This window comes from Eleginops maclovinus, chromosome 13 (genome assembly GCF_036324505.1).
Source record: "Eleginops maclovinus isolate JMC-PN-2008 ecotype Puerto Natales chromosome 13, JC_Emac_rtc_rv5, whole genome shotgun sequence".
In the NCBI taxonomy this organism is placed as follows: domain Eukaryota; kingdom Metazoa; phylum Chordata; class Actinopteri; order Perciformes; family Eleginopidae; genus Eleginops; species Eleginops maclovinus.
In genome coordinates this window covers 14,035,274-14,062,453 of record NC_086361.1, presented here as the reverse complement: position 1 = coordinate 14,062,453, position 27,180 = coordinate 14,035,274, and the positions used below count along the sequence as shown (strand labels likewise).

General features: G+C 41.2%; 1 protein-coding gene across 3 annotated transcripts in view; it reads right to left on the bottom strand.

Moving 5' to 3' along the window:
- The window catches only part of znf704 (zinc finger protein 704), a 56,326-nt gene continuing 29,146 nt past the window's right edge, over window positions 1–27,180 (bottom strand). For 2 of the 3 annotated variants that reach the window (XM_063899315.1, XM_063899316.1), the window contains 7 exons: window positions 24,690–24,793; window positions 21,948–22,225; window positions 8,767–8,867; window positions 7,841–8,135; window positions 6,805–6,939; window positions 6,609–6,700; window positions 1–5,946 (listed from right to left, as the gene is read on the bottom strand). In XM_063899315.1, coding sequence (XP_063755385.1) covers window positions 5,832–5,946; window positions 6,609–6,700; window positions 6,805–6,939; window positions 7,841–8,135; window positions 8,767–8,867; window positions 21,948–22,225; window positions 24,690–24,793 — 1,120 coding nt within the window. In that variant the 3' untranslated portion in view covers window positions 1–5,831. The remainder of the gene's footprint in view (window positions 5,947–6,608; window positions 6,701–6,804; window positions 6,940–7,840; window positions 8,136–8,766; window positions 8,868–21,947; window positions 22,226–24,689; window positions 24,794–27,180) is intronic. The other variant, XM_063899317.1, reaches the window with a different exon arrangement.

Below are 27,180 nucleotides of genomic sequence, written 5' to 3'. Positions count from 1 at the left end.
GTGTGTGTGTGTGTGTGTGTGTGTGTGTGTGTGTGTGTGTGTGTGTGTGTGTGTGTGTGTGTGTGTGTGTGAGGACATAAACATTGAGGGTCCCTCGTAACTCACAAGAGTTGATTTTTATATCGTCCGTAAGCAGAATAATGCTATCTTGTTTTATTCAGTCTATAAATCATGAACGCTCAGCCCTGTATTAGGCGTCAGAGGAGGGGGGTAAACACAGCAGAGAACAAAAGCCAGAGCAGCGGCTCGATATGAAGGGAGACACAAAAGAAGGCCTCATAAGTATTCATATCACTCGCACTAGAGCAACAAGACCGCCTATTGTGGCTCTTTGATGCCACAGTTTTAATTCTGCTGTGCGAACACATGTTTATATAATGTTTGTGTTTGGATGCTCACTCCCCCAGGTTCCTACTGTAAAGTGAATAAGTTAGCTGATCAGACCAGGAGCATGACGCCATATGGCCTGTTTGGCATACTTAGGGTAAAATATAAGAGTCATTATCCTACTTCGTTTAACACAATAGGAAGTAAATGATCCAATACCCAAAACATCTCACAACATGTTCATCTGTCTGGTACAAATGGACTCTGTGATGTCAGTTATAGTGATCATTTCCTGCTTTTCTGAGCAACGACGGGTGAGTTTGTGTTGCTTGCTATATTGCCATGTTTAATGTCTGTGGGAAGTTGAGTTTGTATATCAGCTGATGAAAATATTTCAAATTTGGGCCTATCAACACTATTTCTGAAGCCTACGAGTGTCAGATGGTCTTCAACACTAGATTGTATGCTTAGTTCTTATAAAATCAAATAATAATGTAAAATGTAAAGAATTCATTGACAAATGATGCCACGAATGAGGACTGTGTAATATGGGTGAAACCTAGGTTGACCTTAGGCTGATGTTTGTTCTTTGGGGAATAGTAATGTAATACAATAAATTCCCATTTTCATGTTCTATAAAATCCATGTTTTGCTCTTACCTACATGACTGAGGTCAACAAGTGGGGAAAGATCAATGAGCACTGGTCACCAAATAAAAGCATAAACACTAATGAGGAAGCAGGTGAGAAAGAACAGAGGGTTCGGGGCGACCCCCTCACTGACTGGTGTCGGGACACTTTGTACGCTTGAGGCATGGTGTTTTTATTTTCATGTTGTACAGCATAACATCGTGTACAAAAAAAATGGAGTTAAAATGACCAGAGAACAACATGGGAGAAACAGAATGAAATATAGCACCTCAATTTCTCCACGTCCGTGTCCACAGCACCAAAATGCTAAAAGTATGCAAAGACAGACCTGGGCTGAGAGTCTCTGAAAGCCCCTCAACGTGGAGGCCATCTTTGAGCCATTGGTGATGAATGGACCCAAAGATGTTCTCAGAACAATAACGCAGGCCAGGTCACAGTCCACAAACAGATCCCAGAGTTTCAACAGAGATGGTAAGCTTTGAGAACTATGGCAGTAACTCTTTGTTGGAGCATTTGGATTGGCTCCAAACGAGGGTGAGATTAGCTTATTTTGGCCCAATTTTACTACAAGCCATAGATGGTCACAGTGGCTCAGAGCCTCTTTTAAAGTGAGCTGCCTAGAGATGCTGCCATTCAAAATATCCAACCTCTGAATTACTGCTGTAAGGACTTGTTCCTGGACAGAATCTGATTGGCTGCCAGATTTTTCCACACATCAATGGAGGAGCCGGTCCTAACACAAACATGAGGCACCCCCATGATGGAGAAAGGGCAGTGGGAAGTGTGCATGGAGGTAAACAAAAAATAACATCAGAACCATCCAGCTAGCGACGTCCGAACCAACCAAATACACTGTTAACTCATAAGTGTTGGTTTGTCAGCTGACAGGGAAACGCCACAGGCCGTTTGACAAAGGTGTGGAGCTCCTTGGGAGAAGCGAGAGTAACGCTGTAAGGGGGGTGGGGGGGAGGCAGAGCACCGTGCTCCAGTGGCAGCTACTTTGCCTGGGGCTCCTTCACATCCATACACAGAAGTGTTTGACTGCACACTTGAGTGCAAACACACACGACATGTCAATCAAACTAATTGCAAGTGGGCCTGCATGGCAGCCAGAGAGGAGAATTGGAAATAAGATAAAGGTTTTAATCAACTGTGGATTTCGACCGTTTAGCAGCAGCGGCGGGGAGCGTGACGTGAAGGAGCAGCAGGCGGGGGCACGCTAGAGATGCGCGGATAGGCTATTACTTTATCCAAAACCGCATCACACAAATCATCATCATTCCGCCATCCATCCGAACCAACGTTTTTTGACCAATTTTCAAAACGGCACCCGCTGGTTGTTTTGAGGTCTATGCATTTATTTTTGGCAAAAAGAAAAAAAGACCGAATATAATAACAAGTCGTTCACACTATAGGCGAATTAACTCTGCGCACTAAATAACTGTCATGTCAGGGTAACATCCAGGACGAGCCTGTTCTGAAGACGTTAATTTTGACTACATGGGAAGAGAGCGCATCTTTTTTTCAGGCAGACAGTGCAATTCATTTTATACCAGCAGGCCTAACAATCATACAAGAAACAAACTATGGAGCCACGATATTAAAGAATACTCTGTTCATTCCGCAATTTGCTTAAAGTCCACCGCACAACAGTGCATGTTCACATTTTTAATTGTCCATATCAACCCCAAAACTTGCTTGTCTTGCCTGCGCTGGTGTCATCCTGATTCACCACTTCATAAAAGTTATTCCAGGCAGCACTTTTCCGACCTTCTTTTCCCTTGGTTTTTAGTTCTCCCTTTTTGAGTTTGTCGTGTACCACCTCCGCCGCCGTTGCCATCTCTGATAATAAACAAAGCAGCATGCATAGACGCAACTAGGCCAAATTACTGCCTGATGAAAATTTGACTATTTCAAACTGTGCTAGTTTTTTTCGGATGTAGGTAACAATATTTAACAATGTTTTTTTTTCTTCATTTGATTGGTTGAAAATATTATTTTTCGTCACGTCTTCCGCCCGATCCGCCAACCGCGTATCTCTAGGCACGCATGTCACCCTGCCTGGAAAGAGCATAACAGGCTTTGCTTGTAGGGAGAATTGTGGGCTCCTCCTCACCAGAAAAACTTTAGCAGAACATGAAAACAAAATTCAACAGTATATGTAATCATTTATATATATATATATATATATGGGCAAAAATATAAAACAAACAGCCAAATCAAAGTCGTTTTTTGCTTTTGAATTTAAAGGTCAACATGTTTTTCTTTATGTATATATATATAGATTTGTCTTTTCTTAAACAATAATACGTTCACATAATACAATGGAAAACCAGTTTGGACATAATCTAAATATTTCTTACTGAAACATCAATGTAATAACATAGAAGAAGCACAATGATTTTTTCAAGAGTGACTTAAGGCTATCCCTATATTCAAAACAACAGTAGTCCGACGGGTCGAACGGTACATTATCTCCTCTCACAATGTCTTATCTGAACCTGTCTTCTGTTCATAAGGTGGCAAATGTAATGACCGCGGTAACGGGTCATAAACATGGAGCCTAGAGAAAATACAAGAATGACACACCTACAAAAAGAAATAGAAACAGCTGAGCAAACATAACAGAGATACCACTTTACATCAGGTTGGGGGGGCTGCACTGTGAAATGGGCAAGTGAGCGAGTTTATAGCTGGTGTTGGTTTCTAATAATCCTGGGGTAAAATAATTCTGTGTGACAGGAATTCCAATAAAGATTTGAGCACGGGCCCCGGCCGTGGCGCAACTGGCTGGGGCACCTGCACCGTACGCCGGCGACCCGGGTTCGATTCCCGACCCGTGGTCCTTTCCGGATCCCACCCCGACTCTCTCTCCCACTTTCCTGTCACTCTCCACTGTCCTATCCGAATGTCTAAAAAAAACCAAAAAACATTTGAGCATGCATTTGAGAAAATATTCAATAATAAAGAGAGTAAATGCAGAATCGGTATCACATTGTGTCTGTTGGTAGAAACATTTTGAAAGAACTTTCAATACATTTCAGTACAGTAATAAAGTAGAGAGCAGCCCCAGGAGAAAAAGAGTTGGTCCATTATCACTACAGAGTGAACATCTGTAAACTTTTTGGCTTTTGTTTCCTGCCTTTGAGCCAACAAGGAGGCGGGAATTGAAATGAACACATTCAAATGACAAATCAGATATTTTTACCTTTCCCACTCTCCTCTTCTCAGTAACCATGTTACGTGGCGAAGGACTCTAACGGCTCGAGTCAAAGCTTTGCTTGCATGTTGCCAAGTGAATAAAGTGTGCGGTGCACATTGAACAACAAGGAGTGACCCAATCAAGTGCTTATAAACAATTTGTCCAAAACTCTTAGAGCAAATAATGGTTCAAAATGGGAGTAACCATATTCTGTGTGATCAAATGTTTGCTTTTTTTTGCTCGTATTTTCTTTTAGACTCCGTAAAGTTGTAAATGAAAAGGCCTAGTGGAAGATAGCAACATTTTCACCTCAATAGCACCAAGTGCCCCCACACACATACAGTGCAAGTGCCTCGCGTTTGGTTTTCGGCCCTCCCCTGTTGGTTAACAGATGACCAAGATGCACCTCTGCGGCGTCCGTAAACACAAAGATATTTTGTTTCCTTTAGGAAGGTGTAAAGGTTGGCTAAGGAGGAGGGCAATCTGTCTCTCTGTGTGTGGTGAAAGGTGTTTATCTGTTCATGGCCTCGCACGCCGCTGACTCCACGCTTCCAGTGCTGTCAGGAAGCTTCTCTAACACACTTTCTTTAGCATGTGGTAGGTAAACAGTCTTGGTTTTCGCCAAAACAGATAAAAAAAAAATACATCAACAACAGTAAACATGGTGAACACCTCAACAAAAACAAAGAATAGAGATTAAGATAAAGGAGTTTTTGGTTGCAAAGTGAAAGAGAAGCTATTGAGAGTGTGTTCTGTATGACTCCATGTGTCAGCTGCTGGTTGTTGCTTTCTTTAGAATCACATCCCTGATAAAGCAAAGGAAATGAATCAACTGGATAAAAAGTGACATAGAAAACTGATTATGTGTGAATACCTGTGTTTGTTTGTGTGTGTGAACGCATGGTCCATCTGCTTTCCCTGACTGTAAATCGTATCTTTTTTTTGCATTGCTCATTCACCACGTGTGTCTCTCTTCCTCACCTCCCCTCCACATGTCCTGCCCTTTTCGGCTCAGCCGTACATTCCTAGCGGCTGTCAGGAGTGAAGAGCAGGTGAGGAACTGGTAAAGAGGCTGGGATGTCGCTGATAAAAGATCACCCGAAAGGTCCAGAAATAAAACAAGACACGAACAAGTCGAAAGAAGAACAAAAACTGCGACCTTTACCTGCCATGCTTTCACGTTCTTCAAAAATGGCAGCAAAGAGTCCCAATCTTCTTTTGGATAAAAAAGTGAGGATTTGTTTTCTTTTAACAAATCACACTCCTTCTTCGACTAGACTTTAAAAACCAGAGCTTTACAAAACATAGAAAGATGCAACACTGAACCCAACATAAAAAACAGGAAAAATCTTTAGATCTATATTTTCTTTCACTGTTTAGCTGCACTGGGGTTTCCCAAAACTGGGAATGGTGGGAATGGCGAGGACGGCAATGTGAAAGGTGACCCCGCTTTGGTCCCTCCCACAGCTGGAGTTCAGTGTAGCTGAGGGGGGGGGGGGGGTCACAGGGGCAGATCCAGAGCTTGACGGACAGTTGCGATTTGAAGAGCTGTAGAAAACCAAATGCATGCAAAACGAGGCCCCTCCCCCTTTTTCTCTGGCCAAAGGCAGCCGTGCACGTTGGCATGGCGCTGTGAAGTTGGTGAGGAACGTTCAGTCGGTGAATCTCTGGCAGGCCTTTTTCCAGCGGCAGGCGGTGCACCACATGTCGCGGTTCTCCATCCCGTACACCTTGCGGCACTTCTTCCCCTCACCGCGCACCTTCCGACTGATAGGGAGAAGTGGATACATTATAAATCATCATCTGTTTTAACGATCAAGAGCACTATCAATCAAAAACATGTGGTTAGACATGGTATACCAAAGCAGAGGTAAAAAAACATCATACTGAATAAACAAATACAATTGTTTCCCATTAGATAGACACCGTGAATAAACTGTGCTTTCTTGTTTGGAGCTACATGAGATGATTGTACAGAGCCATGCTAACTGTTTCCCTCTGTTTTAAGTCTTTATGCTAAGCTAAGCTAACCAACTGCTTGCTGTATGAGAGTTGTGATCAGACTTCTCATGAACTTCTCAAAATGTCAAACTACTCTCCTATGTATTGCCTTTTCTAATTGCAGCTAACAAGGTTGTGTTGCGTGAAAATAGGAAACAACAAATATATCATACAATCTCAAGTGGATTTGGCAGATCAGAGGCTGTACCGAGCTGATTTATCAAGACTCCTTTTAATTAAGAGTTACTGAGCTGGTTTTAGGGTAAATGTGTTATTTTTCACTCAGTAAGGTTCAATTAAAAAGAAAATTGGCTTAGGTATGCGTTTCCATGGTAATATTTATTATGAGCTTTCAGATCGTTTGGCTTTAATTAAAGCTGAAAAGGGAAATGTCAGGTGAGACTTAGCGAGCGGGGAGGATCGGGTACCTGAGGGCGGTGGTGGCTCTGGGTGGGGACGAGAGGACGGCGATGGTTTGGGAGCGCTGTTCACCGAAGCCCTGGCTTTTACTGGGGGACACCTGAAGGGGGCAGTAAAAGTGAGGTATTATAAGAGACACAATGTAACCATGTACGTGGCTGAAAAGAAATGTTAAATCTTGTATGGGCATTTAAGATTCCTCACTGTGGCGCCGGTGAAAGTGACGGGCGGTGACTGCCAGGAGATGCTGAAGTTGGAGCTGTTGCTGGGGGTGAAGCTGGTGCAGGCCGACCCGCTGGAGTTACTGCTGCTGGATGGGATGGACACTGGAGCTGTGGCCTGAGGGGGGAGGACAAAGATGGAAATGGTGAGATATTCTACCCAAAAGGAATCATTTACATTAAATAGCAGTATTTTCTATGGCCTTTGTCATTCTCAAAAACCCTGTCATGATCAATGGTCCAGCAGTGGCTCAGTCAGTAGGGGCTTGGACTTGGAATCGTAGGGTCGCCGGTTCAAGTCCTCGAACAGACTTGAAATATGGAAAGTGGACTGCTACTTGGAGAGGTCCCAGTTCACCTCCTAGGCCCTGCTGTGGTGGCCTTGAGCAAGGCACCGGACACCTCCAATCCCCCCTCCCCATTGCTCCCCGGGCGCTGCACGATAGCTGCCCACTGCTCCTAGTACTAGGATGGGTTAAATGCAGAGGACTAATTTCACTGTGTGTGCTCTGCTGTGTGCATGTATGTGACTAATAAAGAGGGTTTCATCCTCCGACTCTAACTTCATCTCTTTTATTTTGAAAAGTCTTCACTCCCTGTGTTATGTCGGTTTTTACTTCCTGTCTCTGTGTTTTCCCTCCTGTTTGATTACCTGATTCTGTTCACCTGGTGCCCCTGCGTGTTTCCCACCCTGCCCAGCTGTGTCTGCATGTAAGTGATGTTTTTCTGTCAGTATCAGATCCTTGTTTGTTGTGCGGCTTTTGTGGAGAGTTGTGTTCTGTTTTTGACTATTGAAGGGATTAGTTACTTTTAGTTTGCCTAACCCTTCGCTGTTCTGCCAGATTGATTTATATCAAGCTCTTGGGTCCCCCCTGCTCTGCTCTCAACCATGATAAACCCTAAATTCTAAATCTTGTTGTGCCCTTTCATGTTCATCTAATTGTGAGTCTTTTAAGCAGGATCCTAAATCCTATATCGTCACATCCCTTGGTGTGATACTCTCTCTGCCCTCCGCTCACCTGGTAGGCGTGGTCCGTGTGGATGAGGTAGAGCGCGCTGGGCGCCGAGCGGCTGAGCGGGGTGGTGCCTCCGGCGTGAGGCTCCTTGACGTCAGAGGACTGCGGAGGTCTGTGGGAATCCGACAGCTGGTTGAATGACGGGAGAGGAGAGGGGGGAGGAGGGCCAGGAGAGAGGATGGATGGGGACACCGGGGACAGGCTGCTCAGCCCATCGGCCACCAAGTCTGTGTGGAGCTTGATCTCCGAGTAGTAGAAGTCCTCCTCGCCGTCACTGCAGTCCGAGTCACAGTTACGCCTGCAAACAGAGAGAGTGAGGGGGGGTGGAGAGAGGAAATTAAATATAATGATAGAAATAAAAAGGCAAAAACTATTTTATTTTATTTGATAAGCATGTTAAATTCAGGGTGCACCAACTAATCAAATACAAAAAGAAAAACTAAGTAAATGAAACAGATAGATCTATATTATATAGAACAAAATAAGACTAATTTAAAGCTTTTGAAAACAATGAGCTTTCCAAAATAAAATTAAAGCAATAATATCCTCGGAATGCTAATAACTGCTAATGTACAACAACTTGTCAAAGCAACACACGATCTCTGCGTCCTCTTCAACTTTAATTTCAGTTTTCAAAAAACACCATCATCTGTAGTTAATGAGTGTAGGTGCTCAGTGTAATTGAATGTCAGTGTAGATGTGTGAATCACCCGATATCTTTGTTCTCCACCTCCACCCTCACTCCCAGAGCTCAAAGTGTTACCGTGGTGATAATCCATCAGCCATTAATCTGCTGTTTTGACAATGAAGCTGGCTGGAGTAGTTGATTGTAGTTTAGTTTAGTGTGTGTGTGTGTGTGTGTGTGTGTGTGTGTGTGTGTGTGTGTGTGTGTGTGTGCGTGCGTGCGTGCGTGCGTGCGTGTGGCTTACCCCAGGTGGATGGTGCGGATGTGTCTCTGGATGCCTGCGGCGGTACTCAGCACTTTGCCACAGTTCTTCCACAGGCACTTGAACATCACCTTCATTGAGTTCTGCAGGAAACAGGAAACAGTGACAATGAGAAACACAGCAGCTCATAAAGAAACATGTGGTGTGTAGAGCAACGTTTGCTGTCGTCTCGTTGTAACTTACACAGTATAACATCTGGGTTTATATGTCGCTCTATTATTGACTTTATAACAACATTCCTAACCAGGAATCAAACGTGTGCATATTGACTCCTTGAGGATATTTTCTCCTCCTGATATATGCATAAAACTCACTCAATCATTTAATTAAATCTATGTCACAGGAAGTGTGATAGAGCTGGTATTTTCCGCCAGGGTTGGTCGACCACCCATAAGTACATTTACATACGTTTTATTTCCTCATTATCGGGCAGATAGGAGAATGTCAAAAGCTTCTCAAGTGACTGCATAACAGCTCATTGATACATTTTTTCACCTACTGGAGGTTATTAGCAGTCAGTTCAGGACTTTTATTTATTTCTATCTTTATTATTTAAAATCTTTAGAAGCAGCCCGACTGGTCTTCCACCTCCCCGAGTTATACTTCACTACATCTCCTTCGCTCCCCTCACTGGCTGCCAGAGACACTTGTACTGGCCTACCATGCTGTAAGGGGATCTGCTCCACCCTACATCCAAGACATCGTCAAACCATACACTCCGACATGTGCACTTTGCTCTGCATATGCCTATCAGCTTACTACACACCTTTTAGCTATCCTGGTTCCAAATTGGTGGAACGAGTTTCCCACTGATATCAGGACAGTGGAGAATCTACATATAGATCATATACAGTGGGGCAAAAAAGTATTTAGTCAGCCACCAATTGTGCAAGTTCTCCCATTTAAAAAGATGAGGGGCCTGTAATTTTTATCATAGGTATACCTCAACTATGAGAGACAGAATGAGAAAAAAAAATCCAGGAAATCACATTGTAGGATTTTTAAAGAATTTATTTCAAATGATTGTGGAAAATAAGTATTTGGTCAATAACAAAAGTTCATCTCAATACTTTGTTATATACCCTTTGTTGGCAATGACAGAGGTCAAACGTTTTCTGTAAGTCTTCACAAGGTTTTCACACACTGTTGCTGGTATTTTGGCCCATTCCTCCATGCAGATCTCCTCTAAAGCAGTGATGTTTTGGGGCTGTCGCTGGGCAACATGGACTTTCAACTCCCTCCAAAGATTTTCTATGGGGTTGAGATCTGGAGACTGGCTAGGCCACTCCAGGACCTTGAAATGCTTCTTACGAAGCCACTCCTTCGTTGCCCTGGCGGTGTGTTTGGGATCATTGTCATGCTGAAAGACCCAGCCACACTTCATCTTCAGTGCCCTTGCTGATGGAAGGAGGTTTTCACTCAAAATCTCACGATACATGGCCCCATTCATTCTTTCCTTTACACGGATCAGTCGTCCTGGTCCCTTTGCAGAAAAACAGCCCCAAAGCATGATGTTTCCACCCCCATGCTTCACAGTAGGTATGGTGTTCTTTGGAAGCAACTCTGCATTCTTTCTCCTCCAAACACGACGAGTTGAGTTTTTACCAAAAAGTTCTATTTTGGTTTCATCTGACCATATGACATTCTCCCAATCCTCTTCTGGATCATCCAAATGCCCTCTAGCAAACTTCAGACGGGCCTGGACATGTACTGGCTTAAGCAGGGGGACACGTCTGGAACTGCAGGATTTAAGTCCCTGGCGGCGTAGTGTGTTACTGATGGTAGCCTCTGTTACTTTGGTCCCAGCTCTCTGCAGATCATTCACTAGGTCCCCCCGTGTGGTTCTGGGATTTTTGCTCACCGTTCTTGTGATCATTTTGACCCCACGGGGTGAGATCTTGCGTTGAGCCCCAGGTGGAGGGAGATTAGCAGTGGTCTTGTATGTCTTCCATTTTCTAATAATTGCTCCCACAGTTGATTTCTTCACACCAAGCTGCTTACCTATTGCAGATTTGGTTTTCCCAGCCTGGTGCAGGTCTACAATTTTGTCTCTGCTCCAAGAGACATTATCAATATAAACACAACAAATATTCCTCAAACCACAATGTGAAATGCTTTTGCAATAGGTTTCTGTAGGAGCAGGAGTTTGTTATTGTTTTCTCCAAACATGTTTCCTTATATTGGTGGGGAAAGGTTTTATTTAATCTCTGACGTGTTACACAGCATACAGTGTCTGTAGAGCAGAAGCTATGTTAGTGGTTAGGCCATCAGAGTCCAAGGTGACATCATCAAATGTCTTAAACCCCAAACAAATTCAGTTTATTATCATAGAAATAATATAACTATAAAGTATTCACATTGAGAAGCTGGAACCAGAGATTTTTTGGTAGCTTTGGTTACGAAATAACTCAAACAATTCATCTATTATCAGGTGCTGATTAATTTTCTGTCAGTCGACTGATTAAATGACAAGTAATTTCTGCTCTACATTCAGGAATAACTGTCTAATATTAAGCCAACTACCTTTTCGGTACAGAAACTTTCAGTTCAAGTAACTTAATTGTATTGCGATGAACTGAAACTAGTGGCTCCCAGGAAGGTGGGAAAAGGCCGGTTGTCTGATTTGTTTTAGCAGTACACTAATACCTTATGATTTTTCCTCTCAAATATGTAATTACACTGTTCAATTGCATAATATTCACCGGCTGTAGCAAGTTAAAGGGGTTTCTGTCTAGAAAATGTTTTGCCTCTTCGCCCAGCTCTGTTATGCACTTTTTAATACTGGTGTTATAAAGCTGTAGCTATGTGTTGAGACTGTTATGCATATTTGCATAATAATTTGTTGCACTACTATATGCACTTTGTTGAAAACTTGTTCAAGGGTTACGTTGTATTTTTTGAAGTGGTGTCATATACTTATCCATAGTCAGTGTATTACCTACAGTAATGGAGTTTGGAAAAGTAGACAGGAATACCAGCACAGGAGTAAAGCAATGTACTGCTGTGGACGGGGGCAGCAGCATAACCTATTTTACCTTGCAGAACAGGTGAGTTGCTGGTCTGACAGTTCACATCCGAACTAACCCTTTAGTCACACAATAACACTAACTAACCGATCGAGGCAGCGGTAGAACAGCGACTTCCGTGTTCTGCAAGGTAAAATTACTGTCTGTAGCAGGAGTCTGGTGGCTTTGAAGAGAGCATAGATAACAGCTTCAGTTCCCCGCCAGAAAGGGAAGGTGAGGTGGCGTGGTTATGACACCGACCTAAGCACACGTGTTTTTGTGAGCTCCTGGCGATATTCTTGTAAAATCCTGTAAATGTTCCTTTAACTGCATGAACAGTGATAACTATCATTTGCGGCGACTTATTTTTGTACACCCGCGACAATATGCCGACAAAGAAAGCACAAAACAAACTTAGAGCACACTTTTCTCCGAGTGAAGAAGAGGAGGTCTCAGATGCTAACAGCCTAGCTAACTCAACAGGTGAAGCTAGCCACTTGTGTCACGGAGACGTGGATGCTGGAGGGGCCCACAACATGGACATTATTCAGATACTCGATGGGATTAGAAATGACTTTTCCACAAAGACTGATATGGTCCTGAAAGCAATCCAAGACGTTAAGAGGGACGTGCAGGACTTCTCGGCTCGCATGGATGAAGCAGAAGTGCGCATCAGCAGCGTAGAGGACACAGTTAACTCAGAGAAAGGCAAGACTGATGCGCTGGTTAAACAATTTACTTTCCTTACGAACAAACTCGACGAGCTTGAAAACCGCTCTCGCCTATCCAACCTGCGACTAGTTAACGTACCGGAGAAGATGGAAGGAAATGATGCGGTGGCTTACCTTGAGAAGTGGCACCCCGAAGCGCTGGGACCAGAGGCATTCCCAATGTAACATTAGTATTGTTATGTAGTGTTTGTTTCAACACGGACTTGTTAGAGTGTGACACCTATAAACGGTAGCTGGACAGAGTTTGTTATACTAGGTTGTGAACCAGTGACGGATTTAAATAAACAGTGTAAGCAAACTGGAACATGCTTTAATCGTACATTCTGTGTCGGGTAGAGACGGGGCAGAATGAAACACCCAAGACAACCTCTCATCGAAAGAGCACACAGGTTGCCCGGCCGGACGCAACCTAATCGATCGACCAGACCGAGAGTCCTCATCGTGAAGTTCTTAAACTTCCAGGATAAAGTTCGGGTGATGAGAGCAGCCAGGGCCAAAGGCAAAGTCATCTGCGGCGGTCAGGAGATCATGTTCTTCCCGGATCTTTCTACGGAGCTCCACCGACGTAGGAGGGGTTTCGACCGGGTAAAACAACAACTGTTATCAATGAACATACGGTGCGGAATAATTTACCCAGCTAAGCTACGAGTGACATCTGATGGTCAATCACGTGAGTTTGAAACCCCTGCAGATGCTGAAAGATTCATCCAAGGTTTACAAAACACAAAGGACTCGTAGAGTAATTAGAATGATCTGCTGTATCCTTCAGGATCCGCTTATCTATAGTTTGATGGTGCGGGCTTTAAGAGCCAGTAACACACGTGTGAAATGGTAATGCCTATTTTTGTCTCTGTTGTTTTGAGAGAACTTCTGTTTTGTGTATATCATTTGTATATCATCTATATCATTCTTCAGTCCCCTCAGACATAATGGGTTCTTCATTTACTTTATCTAGAGACTGCCATGCGCCCTGTTTAAGCAGGCTTTCATTTGTTTATTAGAGGAGTGTGTATTCACTATACTGTCGGCTTGATGAGAGCTAAACTGCAAGAAGATCTATGATGAACAATCTGTTTGTGTAGATTATATACTTTTGCCAGGAACACAAATGTCTTGTTAGTTTTGTTTAATTCTGTCATGAACGTTAGGTTTGGATTAGCTGCTCCCTTGGTTACACTGGAACAGTGTGTGCCCTTAACTGCACCCCAAGGTCAGGGGGAGGGTGGGGAGGGCGAGGGGCTGTTCTGTTCAGGTTGACAGCTAAGGGGATTGTTGTAAGGCAGATTTTGAGTTTTATGTTGTTTTTTTTTGTGTTTTTTTTGTGTATTGTTTACAACATGTTGCACTTTGCTGGCACACTCCCAATACAACACAGAGATATCCAACAGGTTTGCCAACAACTAAAAGATGATGCTATGCTGCACAAACTAGTGTATTATTAAGATTAGATGACTTCGAATAAGAACTTTAAATTTACTTCTTGGGACGTTAGAGGGATGGTAAAATTGACCAAATTAAAACAGGTTATTACCAGACTTAAACAACTTAAGTCTTCAATAGTGTTTATTCAGGAGACTCATGTACTCAAAGAGGACTTGGTGAAAATACGTAGGAGATGGCCAGGCAAAGTGCTAGCATCCTGTTTCCCTTCTCATTCGAGAGGGGTTATGGTGTTAATTCATAACTCAGTGCGTTTCCAGGTAAACAACACTATTTATGATAAAGCTGGTAGATTTTTGGTGGTTCAAGGAACTCTCCTGAGAGAAAATATAAATTTGATTAATGTTTATGGCCCCAATGATGATAACCCATCATTTTTTGAAAATGTATTTCTGTTGATGGCCACCCTCCCTGGTAAAATAATATTGGCTGGTGACTTAAATTGTGCTCTAGAACCGGAGCTGGATCGCTCGTCAGGGATGGATACATCCCGTTCACGATCTAGAAAAAAAATTCAACAATATATGAAAGACCTGAATCTCTGATCCGTGGAGGATTCAAAACCCCAACAAAAGGGAATTCTCATGCTACTCAGCAGTATATAAAACCCACTCCCGAATAGATTATTTTTAATTTCCTCTTCCCTGCTACCCAGTATAACTAATTGTACATATGATAGTATTGTTTTGTCAGATCATGCCCCAACCTCACTATTTTACAACGATGAACACCCTAAATGGCTACACCACCCTGACTTTATAAAATTTGTAGGAGAACACATTGATCTCTACTTCTCAATAAATACGAATCAAACAACTGCAACCATTAGGTGGGAAGCTTTTAAAGCATATATTAGAGGGCAAATGATAAGCTTCACCAGCTCTAAACTTAACAAATTCAAACAGACAATGAATGAATTAGATTCTAAAATTAAAGAATTAGAGAATGAGGCTATCATAGATGATTCGACAAAAAAAAAAACAGGAATTACTGACCCTCAAAGCAGAATACGAGGAGCTCTCTCTGCTTAAGGCTGAAGATGGTCTAATAAGACTGAAACAAACTTTTTATGATCAGGGTGAAAAGCCGGGGAAATTGCTAGCTTGGCAGATAAAGAAACTTGAGTCCGACAGAGCCATCAATAATTAGGAACGAACGAGGAGAATTATCTACAGATCCCACAGAAATGAATAACACCTTTGTTTCATATTATAAAACCCTTTATAAGTCTGAATGCCCACTAGACCTGGTAAACCAAAACAGTTTCCTGGATGGATTAGCCATTCCCTGTATTTCTGAGAGTACAAAAATTGATTTGGAGAGGGAATTAAATTTGAATGATGTCTCTAACGCCATTACAAACATGAGAGGTGGTAAGGCTTCGGGTCCAGACGGGCTTCCGATAGATATAAATTATTTACAGCCCCATTATTAGATGTTTATTTGGAATCCTTTAAAACAGGTGGCCTCCCCGCTTCATTACGTAGCGCTTTGATCACTCTTATTTTAAAACCAGGCAAAGCGGCAACAGAAAGCGGTACTTACAGGCCCATATCACTTTTAAATTCTGATGCAAAGATTCTAGCTAAGGCTTTAGCTATGAGACTAGAGAGGGTTCTACCAGCCATTATACACGGAGACCAGAATGGGTTTGTACAAAATCGTCAGGGGTTCCACAATGTGAGGAGAGTTCCTAATATAATCCACGAGTGTGAAGAGTCTCCTGACACCGCAGTACTATCACTCGACGCGGAAAAGGCGTTCGACCGAGTCGAATAGGCCCTATCTCCTCGAGGTGCTTAGGCGTTTTGGATTTGGTGATTACTTTCGTAGATGGGTCGAAATTGTATTTGTTGATTCTTCTGCAATGGTATCTACTAATAATCTCACCTCTCAACCTTTTGAGCTATTCCGAGGCACAAGGCAAGGGTCACCACTTTCGCCTCTACTTTTTGTAATGGCCATGGAACCATTAGCTATTGCGATTAGATCTCACCCCTCAATCCATGGTATTAAGATTGGGGACATGGAACACTAAACAGCAATGTACGCTGATGATACCATTGTATTTTTGTCACATCTTACAGAATCGATACCATCTCTCTTGGAGTTGTTTATTCAGTTTGGTACTATTTCTGGATTCAAAGTGAACAAAGAAAAGTCATCTATTATGTTCTTAAATGTAAGGGAAAGGAAGAAACCTGTAGTATCCCACCCATTTGTGAACGCCACAGAGGGATTTAAATACTTGGGCATCAGAATAACCCCAAAGATAAGTAATCTTAGTTCAGTCAATTATGAGCCCATGGTAGCAGAGGTGTCGGAAGAGATCACTAGGTGGACAACACTACCGCTTTCTTTACTGGGAAGAATAAACATTGTAAAGATGACTATACTACCTACATTTGTATATGTTTTTCAGTCAATCCCGCTTGCCCCGCCTCCTTCTTTCTTTCCTAGGACCAGAAAGCTCCTTTCTAATTTCATCTGGAATAATAGGAAGCCAAGACTCAGACTCTCTCTATTATATTTACCGTATGATAGGGGAGGGCTACAGTTGCCAATTCTGAATGGTATTATTGGGCTGCGCAGTTGAGAGCCACAATGTTTCGGTTTTCTAATGATGTTTTCATGCCCTGGATAGAAATTGAAAAACTATCTTCAAAAGGTTTGTCATTGAATAGCTATCTATACTCAGCATCCTATAAAACATTAAAGAAGAGTACTACTAATCCTTTTGTAAAAAACACTATTGTTGTTTGGCATGTAGTTCAAAAACTGTTAGGGGACACCCCAGGGTTGTCCTGTTTCTCCCCAATATATAAAAAGAACGACATGGGTTTTAAAGCATGGCTGAACAAGGGCATAGTAAAACTACAGGATGTATATGAGGACAATACTCTAATGTCATTCAGTGAGATAAAGGCAAAGTTTGATGTACCGCAAAAAACACTTCTTTAAGTATCTACAACTTAGAAGTTTTATTCTGGCACACTTAAACAATTCAGTGCAACGACCTCCATTCTCCATCTTAGAAACACATGTTACAGAAAACTGTTTGGGTAAAAGATTGGTATCCCGGTTTTATAAGATGTTGGTTGAAAACCATAAGGAAAACTCTGATAGTAAGAGACAGCAATGGATACGAGACCTACAAGAAGATATTACTCTCATTGAATGGAGTGAAATATGTTTAAAAATACACACTCAAACCATCAACACTCGATTGAGAATGATACAATTTAATACATTTGATCCTAATATACTTGATCTTTGTTATAAGTGCATCAATCACCAGGGTACATTATATCACTGTTTATGGAAATGTGAAGAGATTCAAACATTTTGGAGCTCAGTGTTAAAGTATATCTCTCGGATCACGACTTCCCCTACACCTTTATGCCCTAAGCCTTAGGGCCTAAGGTATGTATTTTAGGTATTTATCCAGATGACTGTTCTTTATCTTGCAAGGAAAGAAAAATGGTTGACCTTTGTTTATTGCAGGCCAAACGCTGTATTGCATTATGTTGGAAGAATGCTGGTCGCCCCTCTTTTATCCACTGGTTAGGTAACTTAACATCGAGTTTGGCTCTTGAGAAACTGACCTATATTGTTAGAAAGAGGGCTTCTGAATTTGACGATATTTGGAGGATGTTTCTGGAGCTGTTGAGGGAGGGGGATATGGAGGAGGCAATGGGGGAGTGAGATAATGAAAATTATTTAATGTGTTGTTGGGAGTGCAAGCTGTAACCTACATTTTGAAGACTTTTTTATTTATTATTATTTTTATTGTATTCATCATTTAATTACTATTTTCTTTACTGCCACATATTTTGGATGTTCAAATTGTTGGATGTTGTTGTATTAACATGAAAAAAACAATACATATATGTTTAAAAAAGAAAGGTGAGGCGGGTGTCTACCAAGCAAAAGGCAAGATACACAAGAACTTAAACTGAAAACAATACATTTCTATGGAGGGCAGAACAATCAATGTTAACAAAACCGAGGCAATGGACATTAATAGGCTTATTCCAAAACAAATTAAGGACAATTGTGAATTTCGTTGGCCAGTTGAGGGTATTAAATACCTTGGCATTGTAATAACACCAACACAAGATAAGCTGTACAATGCAAACTATGATCAAATCATTCATCAAATCAAGCAAGACCTAGCCCGATGGTCATCTCTTCCCCTATCCTTGCTGGGCCGAATAGAATCCATTCGCATGAATGTTCTTCCGCGATTACTGTACCCATTTGAGATGCTTCCTATCCCTGTACCGATGTCGATTTTTAATATGTTGGATTGTCTGATATCCGGATTTCTATGGCAAGGTCGGACGCCCAGAGTACGACTCAAAACTCTACAGCTTCCTAAATCCAAAGGAGGGCTTGCTTTGCCATGCTTAAAATGATACTTTTGGGCTGCACAACTAAAGCCCATGGTTGCGTGGATTACAAATGATGCTTCTACCAGGTGGTTAGATATAGAAATATCACATTGTGAATATACAATACAACAGATAGTATTCTCAAACTTATCTCTGAAATCCTTTAGGGTAAACATATGGACAAAAAACACAGCTCAAATTTGGAGAGAAGTACAGAAAAAACACAAGTTGGCAAACTCCATATCATGCTTAGCTATGATTAAATTTACTCCTGATTTTAAACCATTACAATTAGATACAGGTTTCAAAAACTGGGCGAGATACGGCCTTACCTATCTCCACCAGTTAATTCAGCCAAATGGTGTGAAGCCATTTTCTCAGATCAAAGAAGAGTTTGGACTTCCAAGTACAGATTTTTTTAGATTTCTACAAATTAGACAGTTTCTTAATAAACATGAAAACACCGAGAGGGTTCTTTCACCATCTGCAATAGAACATTATTTTATTGGGGTTCAGCTTGGTGTGTTTGGAAGAAGGACTATTTCTTGTCTCTATAATAGCCTCCAGGGTATGGAATCATTTGATACTTTGTATATCAAATCAAAATGGGAAATAGAGCTTAAACAAGATATTTCTCCAGAAACCTGGGTAGAAATCTGTACTGAAGCACATAGGTGACTTCTTCCAATAGTTGGAGGGAATTCAGATGGAAAATGATAGTTAGATATTTTAGGACTCCACACATAACAGGAAAGTATGGAACATCAACCACCAGCAGTTGCTGGAGGGAGTGTGGGGAGACCGATTCAAACTTTGTTCACACCTTTTGGTCTTGCAAGAAGCTTAAGAAATACTGGGATGACATCTACTCAGTGCTGGTTGTTAACTTAAGAATAGATATCCCTAAAGAGCCCTTGTTTACTCTGTTAGGAGTTGCCCCTCAGGGCTTTGAGCATAGAGACAGTATGTACCTTCTACAAATCCTTCTAGCAGCAGCTATGAAGGGCATCACGGTTAACTGGTTGACACCAACTGTCCCATCATTTCAGGCTTGGAAGGATAGGGTATGGGAACTCTATAGGATGGAACAGATAACTCACAACCTAAGGCTCCAGAGGGAGAAACTCCTGAGGAGATGGACCCCTGTGTTGCTCTTGATGTTTTGATTACGGAGCGGATTTCATTTGGACAAGATGTTTTTTTTTCTTTTCTTTAATTTTCCTCCTCTTTTCAGAAACACACGCATAACAACCATCATCTGTCCCCCCCCACCCTGTGCATTAATTTGTCTCTGGGTAACAAAAGCTTGTTATTGTGTGGTGGTGAGTGTTAAAGAAGCATTTCACAGTTAATTAAATAGTGAGCTCCAAATGTGTTGTCTTGCCAAGAGAGAAGCGCGAGCACAAGAGGAGCGTGTTGATAGTTTAATGTGAAACCTTGGCATCGCACACAGAGCATGTGTGTGTGTGTGTGTGTTTATGTAAGTCACTGACATGTTATCCAATTATTAAAAAATCAGTTTTTTGTCTATTTCTCATTCCTGTTATTCCCCCTTTACTTCTTCATGTACAACCTTTCTTTGGTTCTGATTTTCTCTCCTTTCCACTTTTAAATGTCTCTCTTTCTCCCTCCCATTGGTCATCTTTGTGATAAGTCCCCAATTAATATAATACGATGTTGAGCTCCCCCCCGGGGTCTACATTGATTATGAGACAAGACGTGAGGACAGCAGGATCTTTATGTTTGCTGTGGCGGGTATTAAAATCATTACTGCAGTTGCGGAGCGGCTGCACATGAAGGCTAAGAAGTAATTATGAAGGGCAAATGTCCAGGGAGGACACACACTGACAGAACGAGGGGAGAGGGGGGTCGAAAACATAGACGAGAGCAGGAGAGGATTGGGGAAGAGAGATGGAATGAGGGAGAGATGGAATGAGGGATAGATGGATGATACTGAGAGCGAACGACCAACCGGCAAGTAGGAGTGCTGATAAGCAGAGAGAGCAGAGCAATATACATCTGAAAAAATAATAAGTGACACTGAGCTGTCAGTTGTGGGTAAAATGAGAGGAGGCAATATGATGAGTGAGGAAAAAAACAACTTGTGTGTGTGTGTGTGTGTGTGTTGTGTTTATAACATCAGGGCAACAAAGATGAAACCACCACTGGAGCACAAGGGCTGCGTGTCCTTTCCTGTCCCATTTTCATCTCTGCCAATCAGTCAGAGAGTGTAACCTCGGAGGTTATTATCAGTGTGAAGAAGGAGGGAATCAAGCAGCTTGTGTACATCTGACAGCTTCTTATTTAGAGATCTGCCTGTTATCAGGAGGGCTGCTGCCTTAAACCTCTTAATATGTGACTGTGACAGCTCCGCTCTGAAAGAAAAAGAAATTCTTGCAGAGCTGTTGGGACTTTCTTTTAAGCCTTCTAGGGCGCATAAGGTCATGATCACAGAGCAATTTTGTATTTCCTAGAAACTATGAGGGCTAAGGAATTTACTGGGCAATTTAATTGGAGCTTGCAGCCTGGGAGAAAATGGCTTTTCAAAATAACTCTTTGAAAAGCCTCTTAGACCTTATCCATAACAAGATGGCTTTATCTTAAAATGCATCTTCTCTCCACTTTGGCCTCTCTTCCACAATAAGCTATTTCTCACACTGAACTTTTCAAACCCCAGAATAAATAATAAAGAAATACTAGTTTTGGTGTGAACAGGGGAACAGAGCTTATATGCTTGACATAGGATGGGGCTGTTATGAAGTTATGAAGACAAATGTTGTTGCATTTAACTCACTCAGATCCTTTGCTACATCAACAAAGCTGATCAATCTGTGACTGTTTGTTTGTTTAGTGAATACTTGTTCAATTGTAAGCTTGAAATAGTTTTACAACTCACTGCTTCCTTGCCTGATGTGCAATAACACTGTCTGAAAATATAACATTTTGTGCAATAGTGTATACATTCAAGTGTAACATACCCTCCTCTTGCTGCTTTTTTTTGGTACCATGGCGTACATATCTGCTATTTTGTTTGAGTATTTGTACTTATTGTTGTATTACTTATTGTCTTATTGTTATTAATAACGCTTACATACTTTTAATTATTTATTCTGCTGAATTTCCCCATTGCGGGACAAATAAAGAATTTTACAGGATTAATAGGTGTCCTTTCAACTGATTTCAGTAATTATTTTCTTCAGACTAAAGTATCACACACCGGAAACTAAAACAAAATGTAAATAAGCTAAACTAAATCCAGAGTTTGTTTTAAAATATATTACAAACGACGAGAGGGAGCAGTAGGGGACAAAGAGTTTTAACCAGCTGAGTTTTGGGGGAGAAAGCTGTTCCACCTTATACCAGACATATAAGCCATCATGAACACTTCTGACATTTGTCAAAGAAAAGCAGAATTGTACATGTTTTTTTGATGTCTGGTATTTCCAATGTTCTTAAATTTGAACAATAAATGAATTTCTTCTGTTTTTCCCTATTTGTTTTTTTAAAGTAAACATGCCATCAACTATTTGTCGACTGAGATTGTTGGCCTTTTCCTTCCAGCCTTTAACTTAGATGTTGTCTTCAGTATTCACCTTGCGTTTGCGAGGGATGGGCTCATCAAATAGCAGGCTGCTACCGTCCTGCTCATCCAGGCTGGGGTCTTCAGGCCCTGAGGGGCCGTTCCCCACACCACCCATGCTGGGAACACGGAAAGGCTTGAAGCTGTCGGCGGAGAGTGGTGGTGAAGGAGTAGAGGGGTTGGACTGGTCACTGGGGGCAGACCAGCTCCAGTAGCCCCCGGAGGAGCTGTTACTGGAGGGAGTGAAGGGGCCAGCGGAGCCGTTGTCTTTCCACGAACCACTCAGACCTTCTAACGAGAGGGAGGGGGAAAGGAAGAAAGGTAAACCATGCAACCCATTCTCACACATACACGTGTAATAGCTACATTGGTCCACAGGGCAAGACATAGTCATTTAACAAATAACCCTCCCAAGACGTGACATGGATACTTAGTTTTTTCCTATAGATTTCTAATGGCCAGTTCCTATGTCACGTGATCGTCAATAATATAATAATACAATATATCAGTCATAAACTAAACCGGAAACAGCAGTGTATTTTTTGTCATTGAACCTATTTATAACTTACAATACCATACAAAAAGCTTGACAAATAACGTCAAGTTATCATCATCATATGTGCAAAAATAACTATGAATTCACATCAAAGACAAGAAACATAATTTACACATCCAAAAAGCTCCAGGAGGATCCAAAAAAAAGACACAAAATAATTAAAGAGGCATTAAGGAGCGTACTGGCTACTGCCATATTTGCAAAATGTCTCTCTGAACCTTGATATGTGCATGTTTCAAGCTTATCAATTGACAACAGGAGGGGTCAGAGGCATAGGACCAGCCATGTGGGTATATGAATAGTGTCCAATATTGACACAAGCAATTTTCACCCATTTATCAATTATATATTTTTTATTTGATAACACCAATCCTATTGTATTAAATGGCCTATGTTGAACCTTCAATATCTGATTTGGTTCATTTAATAATTATTTTTAGGAAATGCCATATACACTGCTGGTAATGGAGAGGCAGCAAGCCATCCTTTCCTTGTTTTATTAATGAATTCAAATCTTTTTTTTCTGTCTCTTGAAAAAATAGTCCTGGAAAATTGCAAAAAAGTTTCATAGTGATATTTCTAAACTTCTATTATTTTAAGTACGCTCCTTAATGCCTCTTTAATTATTTTGTGTCTTTTTTTTAATCCCCCTGGAGCTTTTTGGATGTGTAATTTATGTTTCTTGTGTTTGATGTGAATTCATAGTTATTTTTGCACATATGATGATGATAACTTGACTTTATTTGTATCCTCATCAAGCTTTTTGTATTGTATTGTAAGTTCTAAATAGGTTCAATTACAAAAAGATACACTGCTGTTTCCGGTTTAGTTTATGACTGATATAGTTTATTACAACATGACCACGTTGTCTAGTTAATAAACAAAAATAATAACGAACACAATATAAATTGCACCGCTACCAACGTAGCTATTACACGTTCATGTGTTGAAACCATGAGATGAAATCAAAAAGAAATCCTACTGCTTTATTCATGTTTTAGAAGATGCATTCACAGAACGTGTGTCAGACAGACTGGCAGTGATGGGAGATCAAGAAATTCAATTAAGTTCAGACAGCTTTATTTGCACTTCACACAAAAGAGCCTCCCAGCACTCCTGTTGTGAGCGACACAAAGAAAACATAAAAGTTACTTTCTTGTTCTTCGGTTCCGCTAAGACACTTCCAAGGTCTTGTTTTTTCAGATCAAAGAAACGTTTGTTTTGAATCAGCAGCAAAAGACATTTCACTTTGTAAAGGTTGAGGCTGGGGGAAAATTTAAAGTGTGTACTTTAGTGTGTATGAGAAAGTATGTGTGTGTTTAGAGGGATGTTAGTCAGAGAACATAAGAGTAAGAGTATACAGTATAGTTTGATAGGCTTGGTGAAGTTGCTTCTTATTCCAAGACAAAAATGCTTCTCCGATCTGCTCTTTTTAAAATGTTCTTATTTTTAAATAAGAAAAACCTCTTTTAAATGAGAGTTAAAAGGCAATTGAACATTCATACTGTATGGCGGATTATGGGTGAACGATACATGAGTGCTAACTGTGTGTACCGATGTTAATGCACATTGTATGATCTCCAGTGCACATTGGTGTGACGTGTATAAAACTGTTCAGTTGGTATTTAAAATCCCCTTTGTGCATGTGCGCATGATGTATGTGATGTGCATTTCACATCTGACCGTGTGTATGTACAGTATGTGTGTGTGACTGTGATAACATGTGCATGGTGGTTGGAGGGTTGGCTGCATGGTTGAATGTTCGGTGGTTGCACAGACTAACTGAGCGGTTGCATGTGATTGCAGTCAAGGGGCGCTTTGGATTCCCGCCACCGTGTAGGGTGGCAGAGATCCAGATTCTTTGTGCTTTTTTCGTACATTTGTACAACTCATTGATGAGAGAATCCAAAGGCACAGCAGGTGGCAGTCATTTATCAATCTGAGCGTCCACATGCATTCACAAGATCCCAGCTGCGAGGGAATGAGAAGTCAGCATCGGCAGAACAAGTAAAAGACTTTAGCGGCGCTTCTTTTTCATGGGGTCATTATTCATATAAATCCGGTTCGAAGGAAATGACACATCAAAGCCAAAGACTAATTTGAATCTGCGAAGTTTAAAGCATATTCTATTTGTCAAACCCCAGAGTGTCAAAAGGATGTCTCCCACTTATTGGCCGGTCTGATAGCTGAGAAACTCACCGTTGACTTTGACAGGCGGACTCCTGACCAGCGGGCTGGTGGAGAGACTGGTCAACACCATGGCAGCCGTCACCTTGTCCATGTCCGCCTCCTCCTCCGACCGCCTGTGAACACAAGAGAAAAAGAGTCATGAGCATCTCCTGCCCCCAATTACTACATGATCATATCATGACCAATTCTTTCTGTTGCAGGCAAACCGACCTGAGAGGAGTGTGTAGAGGTGCCCTTGTGAAGTCAGCTGAAGCAAGTTGGCTTCGTATTACTGCCCGATAACTAGCAGCTATTTTTTCATTATCGCACCAATACATAACAACCATAACCCATTTTATTGTGCATGCCTGATATAAATTATGTAGCTAAAGAACACAGTGTGTGTCTTCATTTCCCTCCAGATGTTTTCAGACAAAATCAGGCCACTTCGTTTTGCAGTTGGCTGTGATTACTGTCTAAGCTGCGAATTACATTTACCTTTTTTTTGTTCTTTTAAGTTCTTTGAGGGAGACTGATGCAATTGGCCAGACACTATTGGTAAAATCTACCGCCCACATCCGAAGCGCTGCTGTATAAAAACAAAATGTTTAAACTAATCTGGACTGATTTGGGTCTTACTTTCAAACCCTAAAGCCTGTGCATTTAACACAAGTGCAATGCTGTACAGTACACACACCAGTCAATCCATACGACAGGCTAATCACACACTGCACACGTATTTGACTAATTGGCAAGAGGCAAAGCTGCAGTAGGAGCAGGTGTCTTTATCCTCCCGCATGTATTCCTCAGAGAATACCTTTGGTACATGTTCACCATTAACAGAATAAGCACTGTGTGTGTGTGTGTGTGTGTGTGTGTGTGTGTGTGTGTGTGTGTGTGTGTGTGTGTGTGTGTGTGTGTGTGTGTGTGTGTGTGTGTGTGTGTGTGTGTGTTTTCCTGAGTAAGTAAGACTTTGATAGTGTGTGAAGCCAAATGATCAAACTCAAGTATGTTACGATGATGAAATCTCCTGCTACCTTGGAAAAACATGACATCAGCCATCACTAAGTTATCAGAGTTATTCTGCATCTGAATAGGTATAAAATATATATATATATATAAATATTGAAATAAACAACACCTGCCAAACCAAAATAAAAGCACATTAAGGAGTGATGGATTAAAGGATTTTACAAGTTACGTGAAATATGTGCGATGATGCAACAGTTACTCTCCTCCATCAGCACTTGTGTCTGTACAGTACAGGGCACACCGTTCATATTAAAGCACTTTCTCTCCTTTACACTTGTATGTAAAAACAAATAATAATAATAATCCTTGCATCCTTGAAGTTCAGTCGAAAAATCTAAATGACATATGTTCTCTTTTACATGTAGGGCTTTTTATCAGTCTAGATTGTTTTGGTGTTAGTTACTAACTGCGGTAAATATAGCCTAGCTTCTCTCTATATATTGGCATTACATGGATATTGACGGATGAATAGCATTATAGGTAAAAGATAAAACCTGTATTTTCTTTTTGAAGTTAACTCTCCCTTGAAATGTTACTAAATTAAAAGTTATACAATTATATAAAAACTATAGGGGCCAGAAAAGTAACCACGGTGATAAGGACCACAGGGTTTGTCCCAACAGGGTGATCACTATACTCACTGCATCGGTATTGTAATGCAGAAAAAACTACATATGACATCATGCTAAAGACTTCATAGTCATGTTGCAGTTTAATTTCTCTTCAAACATCACATGGTCAACATTTCACACCCTCACAGGATGTGACCAAAAGCATACGGTACAACCGAAAGCTAGGGGAGAGGTTGAACAACGACAAGAGTGTTAAACATGCTGAGAGGCCCAGGCGAGAGCCCCCATGTTTATTTTTAGAACGGCTTTAAGGCGCAGATGCTCCCCGTCCAAGATGACCGAGGTTAAGCAAATCTAAGGAGAGGGAAAGAAAATCCCCAAATCCAAACATGTGACGCTAAAATAACACAGATGTGTTTAAGATGGCTTTAGATGAGTCAAAGCTGACAAGCGTTATTACACAAACCAGTGACTGATGAGGCCTTCCTGACTCTAAGAGGACACGTGATTACATGTTCTGTGGAGATGCAGATAAAACTTACTGAAAATATACTGGAGTATTTTTTATTAAACATGTGTTGTCTAAAAGAAACTGAATTTAGCTTCACGCCTGAGAGAAACGAAAAAAAGCTAAAGGACAGATTTTGTTAACATTGTGAACAGATGTTTTTTTTCTCCTTCTTTTAACCGCTTCTTGGCACAAGCTGACACCCCTTTAATATTCTGATATACTTAGTTGTTATTTCCACCCCATTTTTTCTTATTGTGAAAATGCTCATTATTTGTTTTTTAATGAGTATCTTGCTGAGCTGAAATGTTGAAAGTAACTGCCAAACAGCCAGTCGCCTTCAATTAAATGGAGAGACTGTTTGTGAGAGGAGACAATATTTATTACGAATTGGTTGGACATTTGAACT